The sequence below is a fragment of the Nannobrachium achirus genome (genome assembly GCF_963921795.1).
Source record: "Nannobrachium achirus genome assembly, chromosome: 18".
In the NCBI taxonomy this organism is placed as follows: Eukaryota; Metazoa; Chordata; class Actinopteri; order Myctophiformes; family Myctophidae; genus Nannobrachium; species Nannobrachium achirus.
In genome coordinates, this window is record NC_137825.1 from 24,577,939 (window position 1) to 24,587,938 (window position 10,000).

At 43.2% G+C, this 10,000-nt stretch overlaps 1 protein-coding gene across 1 annotated transcript in view; it reads left to right on the forward strand.

Moving 5' to 3' along the window:
• The window catches only part of psme4b (proteasome activator subunit 4b), a gene marked incomplete at both ends in the record, with an annotated part of 85,824 nt that overhangs the window by 26,852 nt on the left and 48,972 nt on the right, over nt 1-10,000 (forward strand). Inside the window, 8 exons of the mRNA XM_080747308.1 lie at nt 1-136; nt 2,333-2,419; nt 2,742-2,916; nt 3,942-4,031; nt 4,559-4,623; nt 5,932-6,082; nt 7,190-7,288; nt 8,504-8,573. The exon at nt 1-136 is cut by the window's left edge and continues 43 nt beyond it. Of these exons, the coding sequence (XP_080603434.1) occupies nt 1-136; nt 2,333-2,419; nt 2,742-2,916; nt 3,942-4,031; nt 4,559-4,623; nt 5,932-6,082; nt 7,190-7,288; nt 8,504-8,573 (873 nt within the window). The remainder of the gene's footprint in view (nt 137-2,332; nt 2,420-2,741; nt 2,917-3,941; nt 4,032-4,558; nt 4,624-5,931; nt 6,083-7,189; nt 7,289-8,503; nt 8,574-10,000) is intronic.

Genomic DNA, 10,000 nt, shown 5'->3' on the forward strand with positions numbered 1-10,000 from the left:
TGCGTCGTGTGCACCGCGAGCGCCACGCTCCCCCCTGCTGGCTGGTGCCGGTACCCGAAGACATGAAGCTGACCGACACCGACCTCCAGGAGTTCAGCCAAAGCCTCATGGGCGCCGCCCTACTGGCCATGTTCAGGTAGGGTCTGCTGAACTGTAGGCTACGGTATGGTAAAGTGGTTGTCCACCTTTTTGCGGGGGCGCGACGTGCGAGAAAAATACAAAGGCTTGGGTTAAAAAGAACAGGGAGTTGTCTGGCCTAACTCGTATTAGGGTATATGCGCGTGACATCATCATCATACCCAGAAGGGAACGCATAGTGGCAAAAAACTACTTTCTGGCCTTGACAGCCCATACATCCAAACAGAAAAGTCCTATCTGATTGCATTAAACCACATTAGGTGACGTTAAACTCACTTTGCCACTCGATTTGCCATTCACTTTATGAATGCTCATACCCTCTATTGCAGTGTTTCTCAATCTTTTTTGGCTTGAGTACCCCCTTTCCATGATTTCTGAATCCAAGTACCCCCTTTACCCAACAACAACATTTTGCTTATAAAACTGCAATTACAATATAAATAAATTGTGGTATATGATGCTATGATAACGCCCCATTTCAAGAATATAAAATAACAAGTAAAACACTGTGGTCATAACATTTCAGTCAAGTTTTCATGTCAATAACTTCCAAACAACTTTAAAACTTATCCCAGTTGCCTGGTACCATGTAATTTGGGTTAACAACTCAGGTTCATAATATCAAGTTTCTCCATGTGTCTTCATTAAACATAACAGTAAATGTTTTTCCCCTCCTAATTCAATTATTCTTTAACTATGAACAAGCATGATTTATACTAGTTTTCTTTTTTGAGGGCATTTTCTGAGTACCCCCTGCAGTACCTCCGCATACCCCTAGGGGTACACGTACCCCCATTTGAGAAACACTTGTGTGCAGAGTGAATGCTAGTAGAATTGGTGAAACAAAAACAACAAAAAAAACACTGAAAAAAGTTGAAGCCAGACCAACAAGCGACAAGTGTTCGGGCGCCAGTTTGTTATCTTCATGTCCCTGACGTCTGTTGAAAAGGGCTTAGTTGGAACCTGTCCTTTTGTCACTGCTAGAGTGAACATGGCATGAGTGACATTTGACATGCCTATCCTAAAGTTTACAAAAGAAAACAGTTATTTTAACTGTTCCAAAATACACAACTGCGATATTAACGCGTCTAGTTTATGTCTCCGGACCAATTGTGAAACTCTCTGGCTTATGTTGATAAGAGAGCAGGGACCTTATTATTTACTGTGTGCATAAACTCTCTATGGCAGTTCATTTGGTCATTCAACAGCAATGATGTCATGACAGTTTGTCATATTTATAAAAAAAATTAAGAAACATAAAACATATCCTGGACATAATAACTGCATAATAACTTAAAATTGCAATTGTTGTTCCGTAATCCTTCTTGGAAATGCATGGAAAATATTCAGTTCAATTCCCTTTCAGTGTAAAAAATCACACCCGTGTGAACTGAGCGGTGGTTCTCCCCCCCCCCCCCCCCCCCAGCGCCCCTCCCTTAACATGTGTGGACAGAAAAGGTACTACACAGGCTTGAGGCTACATACAGACCCACATACAAACCCACATACAAACAAACTAACAAACAAACATACCTACACACACGGCCACGCTATGGAGACGGTGTGACCACCGCTCAAAAAGAAAAGAAAAAAGGAAAATGTTGGACATGCCTAGAATCTGTGATCCCCACTGTGTGTGTATTGGGTCCATAATTAATTAATCAATCTTGGAGAGTGGGTCTCTCATTAGCATTCATGGCATCAACTCTGGGAAGTACACACTACACACAGAGTCAAGAAATCGGTTTATTTCAGTTAATTCAGAGGCATGCCATGATTTATACTTAAAACTGCGTGCCTGTGGTATTCCTGCTGTGGTTTGTGGAATATCAAAAATAGCTGATCTACAAGCTCACAACACAAGAACACATCGCGATTTTTCTCAGCGCCAACGTGAATTATAAATCAGGAACACCTCATGCCGCCATGCTTGTCGACCGTCCTAAATGACGCAGACCATCTCTCCTCCTACCAAACCACTGGGAAAAGGTATCCGGGTAGTTATCTCACAAGATCAAGGTGTGTAAATGGCAGACGGGCCTTACAGTGCATGAGCTGAGCACATTCGCCTTGACACTAGTGGCCTTAATCTGGAGAGAATGACACGTAATCTGGTGATTACCGGTTGGGTCTTGTGTCTGGTTTTTAAATGTGTCGCCTGTGTGCTTTGCCGCCCTCTTGTGGTCACGTGCAGTAAGACGGGCAGCATGGACGCAGCCTATGCTCTGCAGAACCTGGCACAGCTCACTCCCGAGCTCACCGTCCCACCTGTGCTGGAGAAGTGAGTGAAGTGTGTGTGTGTGTGTGTGTGTGTGTGTGTGTGTGTGTGTGTGTGTGTGTGTGTGTGTGTGTGTGTGTGTGTGTGTGTGTGTGTGTGTGTGTGTGTGTGTGTGTGTGTGTGTGTGTGTGTGTGTCATGGTGTGTGTGTAATTATTCGACATCGTCGCAATTATTTTGTCATAATCGTTTCCATGTTGAAAATGTTTAATATATTTTCAAACATTTAAAAAAATAGTGGCAATAGCAGATCTACAGCTTGTAGATCAGCTATTTTCACTCTTTTAAAAGAAAATTAAAAACGTGTCGCGTGCACCGCCCCACAGGATGTACGCGGCCATGGAGACGCTGACAGAGCCTCACACGCTGACGGCCACGCTGAGCTGTATGATCGGCATGGCCCGCAGCCTGGTGTCCCTCCCTGAGGGACGCCCACACGTCCTGCCCCTGCTGCTGGGGGCGCTGCCCGGGGTGGACCCCAACGACTTCAGCAAGTGCATGGTGGGTACTGTAGTTCTGCCAGGGGTGAATTATTGTATACACATTATTGTGTATCATTATTTTATGCTTTAACTATTGAGAAATAGCAGATATACAAGCTCACAGCACGACACAGAGTGCCACGCTGCGAGCTTGTAGATCTGCTATTTTTGAAAAATCGTGAAAATTTGAATTTTGACCCGATTCTACAAGTGTCTTTTTTAATCCTTCTAAGATTTTTTGGGAAGATGTTTCTATGTCAGCAATCTAGCCAGCCATCGTCAAAGAAAAGGTCCTTTTCACTTAACTGGAGCTCAGTTAGTCTGTTCTCGAGAGACTACTATGTCAGTGGTTCTCAAACCTCCTTCTACAAGCTCACAACGATCTGCTATTTTCAGAGTGCAACACTGGAGCGCAAACAAACATAAAATGAGTGGAAAAAGGCAGTCATTTTCTCGTCATGGTTTAAGTCAACGAAATCAACACTGGTGGGTAGTGGGCCAGGTTCACTTTATCAATGGAATGACATGCATCGTTAATTCTCCTCCTGTAGACAAAATCCTCTCCTCTCCTCTCCTCTCCTCTCCTCTCCTCTCCTCTCCTCTCCTCCCCTCTTCCCTCTTCCCTCCTTGTTTTATTGTGTTCCATAAACAACCGAAGCGGAACCCTCCATTTGCAAGCCAATCTGTCCCCTGTTCATGCTTGAACAGTGCAGAGGATGTTAGATTTCTATTTTCGGGCCCCGCTGGTTCTGTTGGGTCCAACCATGACAGACTAAACCAATCCGTCCCACCAAAGTAATTGAATCCGTGTGAAATACTGTAGTTCCTCCACTCTGTGCTGCTGGCTAATTGTCTGGGAGTGTGATAATTAATCTGAGAGGTGGGAGCTGCGTGGATGCACTGATAGTTTGTAGTAATGTGTTTCTCTGTGTGTGTGTGTGTGTGTGTGTGTGTGTGTGTGTGTGTGTGTGTGTGTGTGTGTGTGTGTGTGTGTGTGTGTGTGTGTGTGTGTGGGTGTGTGTGTGTGTGCGTGTCACTGTCCAGATAACGTTCCAGTTTATCGCTACCTTCACCACTCTGGTGCCTTTAGAGGACTGTTCTTCTGCCCCGTCCCAACACCATGACCTCACACAGGTACAATGTTCTTGACCAAAATGTAAACTTTTGACATGATTTAATGTTAGCATGTTATGTAGACAGATGCTAGGTTCATTGTATTCCTTTAGTTGTAATGTACTGATTGTTATTTTTGATAGTTTGTTTAGACTGATGCAACAGTAAGTTTTTGGTTCCTAGTTTACTGAGGCATACACTGTCTCAGATGCTAGTATGTTTTTTCCCACGGGAGCTGAGCAGAGGCCACGGCCAACGCGGAAGTGCCGCTCCCGCCGCTTTGGCCGATAAAGTAGTTTTTGACCTGACCGCGACGGAGGCTCGCCGTCTCATGCGGACTTGATCCACGTGAGACACCTCCGCGCACCGTTCGAGTTACGTCCCGATAGAGACAGAATAGCTCCTCCCCCTCCTCTCCTCAGCTCCAGTAGGAATGGCACACTTGCGTCTCAGATGTATGTAAACACATACATTTGATGTGTTTACCTTGATGTATGTGTACACCAAATAAAACGGGATATTAATAATTTCTTTTTCCACCTTCTCAGATTGAGAAGGATTTGTGTTATGCTTCAGCACAGTTTGAAGACTTTGTCCTCCAGTTTCTAGACAGGTAATACGCTAGACTTTCTTTGACATGGCAAGCACAGTAGTTTGGATTAAAAAAATGTGTTCTACGCAAAATTGTATGTTTTAAAGCGGATATGATATGACATAATAGTTTTTGGTGGTGTAGTAGAGGTCTTCATGGATCCAAAAAGTTGGACTGTGGCATTTGGTACCCTAATCTGATATATATACATAAAATATTTTAAACACAGACCCTGTCCAAGGATACATTACCAGTAGGTTAAATATTTTAAAGCTAAGATGAAAGAATATAATATTATGGAATAAATCGGGTCCATACGGTCAATCAATTTCAGATTTCGTTACCCAAAAGGCAATTATTAAAAACTGACCCATACACATGAGACAAGTCACGATTTTGGAAATCTGCTCGGGTCAAGGGTATAGGTCCAGGATTTAGGGTCTTGGGTACTGTATCTGCTATTTTGAAATATATATATGTTTTACATAAATCTTCTCTTCTGGGGGCCCCTGGCACAAAAGCTTTTCAGAAGGGTGGTCCGCGTCCAAATACAAATAAATTGGTATACAACATACATTTATTGGGTATTGGGTCTAGACTAGAGTATAATAGGACATAGGGTCTCGGGTATAAGGGGGTTGGATTTTGGGGTTGTGTGTGCGTGCGTGTGTGTGTGTGTGTGTGTGTGTGTGTGTGTGTGTGTGTGTGTGTGTGTGTGTGTGTGTGTGTGTGTGTGTGTGTGTGTGTGTGTGTGTGTGTGTGTGTGTGTGTGTGTGTGTGTGTGTGTGTGTGTGTGTGGGCGTGTGTCTGTGAGCAGCTAAACGGCTTGCAAAATTCTGTGCAATCTCTTCTATTATCGGTAGCCGCCTTAGTAGCCGCCAAATATGGCGAAGGACATTGCTACTGGTACCCTTGAAGGGTGTGTGTGTGTGGGTAATGGATATTTGTCCAAGACCTGCTGACTTATTATTTACAGCACCGTGTAATATTTTGTCACTGTCGGGCAGAAGCCTCGTATATCCAAGTTTCAAATTTGTACCCCTTCTTTCCCGCAAAGTGTAGCCCTGCTTCATCATACAAGGCCATCGCACAAAAGTAGTGAAAACAGCAGATCTACAAGCACACAGCACCTCGCACCGCGAGGCGTTGTGTGCTTGTAGATCTGCTGTTTTCGCTAGTTCGAATCATTTTTAAAATGATAAATACAAAACTGAACGGTTTTGGACATACAAGGTTTCCACCCGACAACGACGATGTGTGTCCTTGTATTGTATTGCACTCTTATATGTGGACATAAATAAATGATTACACGTGTGTTTGTTTTCCCAGGTGTTTCGCCCTGATCGACAGCAACACTCTACTGCAGACCCGGGGCGAGACAGAGACGGACACGCAGACCCAGCTGGAGAGCCTGGTGGAGCTGGGCCTGAGCTCCACCGTCAGCACCATCCTCACACAGTGCTCCACCGACATATACCAGGTCACACACATTCTAATTTCTTTATTGGATTACGGTTAAAGACATAAATCATATCAAAATCCAATAGTAGTAAGATCCAGTGCTATACTGGTGAAAAAGATCATGTTCACAATGTCCTTAGGGCAGATAAAAAAAAACATTAGGCTATGGGTATAGATGGCACCGTCTTTTCCATATAAAGTGACTACCAGAAATGGCAGACACAGAACAGAACTTAGCTAGCTGTTTTGCTGCTTTTCTTTTGCCAGTCCAGCAAGTTGAAGTCCTCGCACACACATTTTATGAACATGCCCCAGGCTACCAAATATAAAAATAATACATTTACAATTTTAACCACATGCAGAGATGGCATTTGCAAGGGGCTGGTATTTTGACCATTTGTAGCTAAAGCAGGTGTCCATGTACCGGTACATGTCAAAAGAGCAACCAACGTCTAAAATAAAAACTGACTTGGTGGATTCATTGATCATGACAATGCACACATGCACATACAAATATGAAGCCCTAATTTGCTGTGACGGTATAGGCAAGAAAGTTGTCCCAGGTCTGACTGTTTGGTTGGGAACTAGTCTCATGTCACCAGACTGTTGACTCCCACAATTTGCAAATGCTCCCGTCATACAGTCTGGGAGATGCAAGTTCTCATCATGAGTATCCGGCTTGAGAAGCGATAAAGCAGATTTGAAGCCTCCTCCCCACTTCCATTTATTTTTTACAGTTGCGCACATTTATCCTAATATAAATAAAACTCCTGTAGGCATATATATTGCTGCTTATCAGAAATTAAAATTTAAAATGTATTTTCATGAACGGAAATGCCAGCTTCCACTCGGATTTCAGGAGGTATAGTTCCAGACTATGTAGCATTCGGAGATTGTGGAATAGTTATCTGGCTTCGCGACACTAGTTCGGAACCAACATTTAGGATATTGATCCAATTCATTTTCACTGAATGGGGAAAAAAAGAGCAGAACTGGTTCAACCCAGTCTTGGGTTTTCTGTTCTTGTGAGGACACTGACCATGCAAGACCAGACATGAACAGCACAGCGGTGTCGGATTGCACGATTTGAAAAGGTGTAAAACATGTGCTCTGTTCGTACCTGCAGGTGGCGCTGCAGAAGGTGTATTGTTTTGCCACCTCCAACATCTTCGAGCCCTGCGTGTCTGGCAGGATGGTGGCGGACATGTGCAGAGCTGCAGCAAAGGTGTGTGTGTGTGTGTGTGTGTGTGTGTGTGTGTGTGTGTGTGTGTGTATAATCAAAATATCCCCAACATCCATTATCCTGGGCGGGACATTTGCCAAAGAACAGCAGATCTACAAGCTCACAACGCTTCGCGTTGCGACGCTTTGTGAGCTTGTAGATCGTCTGTGTTTTTTTTTTGGCAAAGATATTTGGTAGAGAGTGAAAACAAGAAACGGTATCAAGTACGTATATTATAAGTACGTTTTACCAATAGAGGGTTTAAATGGTACTGGAGATGCAGCTCGGCAAATAAAAGGTGAATTGATCCCAGTGCATGACAGAGGACGATTTCACAATAAATTAAATCTCCACGATGCGATTATCGTGAGTGTTTTTAATCACAATAAACGATAATATCACTTATCGTCCCATCCTTAGTGTGCCTGCGTACGTACGTACGTGCGTGCTGTGTGCGTGTGCCTGGCTCTGTTATGAATCCCCTTTGATGTGGGTTCACTGGACATCTTTAAAGGGGTCTTCTGCGTACTGTCCCTAAAATTGATCCTGAAACCTTCCAACTGCATCAGCTGATGTGGGAAATTACATTTTAGCTCCTCTGCAACGTCTCCCTCACGTCCTCTCTGGCTTCCATTCTGTGGCGTCACAGCGTGTCCTTTGTGTCATTGCTTCTCAAATATTTTGGCTATTCAAAAATTGTAGATATACAAGCTCACAGCGCGGCACCGAGTGCCACGCTGTGAGCTTGTAGATCTTATTTTGAAGAAAAGGAAAAGTGTACATTTAGTAAGTCTTTGAATATAAAGCGATAATCTTTAACTCAAATCTTTGCTTCTGGGGGGCCCCTGGAACAACTTAAGATATTTTGAGATGGGGGTCTGCGGTCAAATACATATAATTCTAGGGGTCCTTGACATTAAAATACTTTTTTTAGACTGCTGCTACATGAGTCTGTCCCAACTTATAAATGGAGGTGGTTAAAAAAATGATTTTGATGCTAGATTAACCGCTTTTGCTAGAGACTACCTGGAACCATCTTTATCTTCGATGTGACTCGATACTAACGTTGAACATTTCTTGCGTGCTTGTGTGCATTCGCTTGGTAATGTTGTGTGTGTGTGCGTGTGTGTGTGTGTGTGTGTGTGTGTGTGTGTGTGTGTGTGTGTGTGTGTGTGTGTGTGTGTGTGTGTGTGCGCGCGTGTGTGTGTGTGTGTGCAGTGTCATCCTGCTGAGTCTCTTCGTCTGTTCGTACCTCACTGCTGCAGCATCATATCCAGCATTACAGACAGTCAGTACTTCACTCTGTGTGTGTGTGTGTGTGTGTGTGCGTGCGTGTGTGTGTGCACGTGCGTTTGTCAATGTCTGTAGTGCTAGATAGTGCGTAGAGTAGTGTTAAAGCAGCACGGTGTAACATGTTCAATGTTTAAGCAATAGCGATCATCCTTCCATAAATGTAGACTCAGGGGGTTCCCTGCTAGGGACCTGACTGTATTACTATGTATAGGGGAGACAATCCTGAGTTTCATCCTGGCATTTGTAGTGGGTTGGCTTAACAAAATGATCGAAACAAAGCCGATAAAAGCGCCAAACTTTTTTTGAGGCTTCTTTAGGACCTAACGATGGATTTTAGCCTTGGGTACCAAACTTTATTTTGATGTTTACCCTTAGAATTATCCATATCAAGTTGGGCTCCCATCGACTTTCTATAAAGGAGGAAAATACCCAGAAATAAAATCTGCTTTAAGTAGGATGTGAGGGGTCTAACTAGGTTTGTCATGATTCTGAATCCATTGCAAGCATTTGTTTTGCACAAAAAACTTTCCTTGGGCTAGAAATGGCCCCACAAAACGATGGTTTAGTGATGAGTCATCACTTTTCACATTTTTTTTGTGTTTTTGGGGGGCATGTCTAGCCCAAGGAAAGTTTTTTGTGCAAAACAAATGCTTGCAATGGATTCAGAATCATGACAAACCTAGTTAGACCCCTCACATCCTACTTAAAGCCGATTTTTTTCTGGGTATTTTCCTCCTGTGCAGAAAGTCGATGGCAACTTGATATGGATAATTCTATGGGTAAACATCAAAATAAAGTTTGGTACCCAAGGCTAAAATCCATCGTTAGGTCCTAAAGAAGCCCCAAAAAAAGTTTGACACTTTTATCCGCTTTGTTTTGATAATGTCAAAAACCAGAGTTAAGCCAACACACTATTGCCAATTGGCACCAAGGCAGAACTGCCGGTCAAAATGACAACTGGCCATTCACATGCTTGAAGAGACTCTTGGGTAATGATATCAAGGAAGTTGGCTTCCATTTTATTTGTGTCCAAAGTGGCCACTGATACCTCAAACTACATAGTGCTGCTTTAATAGTAAAACTCTAAAGACACAAAAAGAAAGGAAACTTGACTTTGGTCCATTATATCTCCCCTTTAATTTTGCCAAATGATATTGTGTTTGATATCATTGTTATCGTTGATTTGTCACCTTTACAACGAAGACTGTAAGGATCTGGCATTTGTGGAATGAGCAACACAGCCAAAAGTGTGGGTAGCGCCCCTACAAAAATTGTCAAAATGGCCTGGAGGCCTGCAATACTGTTCTTTTGGTGTTCACCTTTGTTGCTTGGTTCATTGAATGATTGCACTCTCCCACAGTAATAAGGAAAAAGAAAAAAACATATTGGCCATTTTTACACGTTGTTCATTTTAAGCTCAGT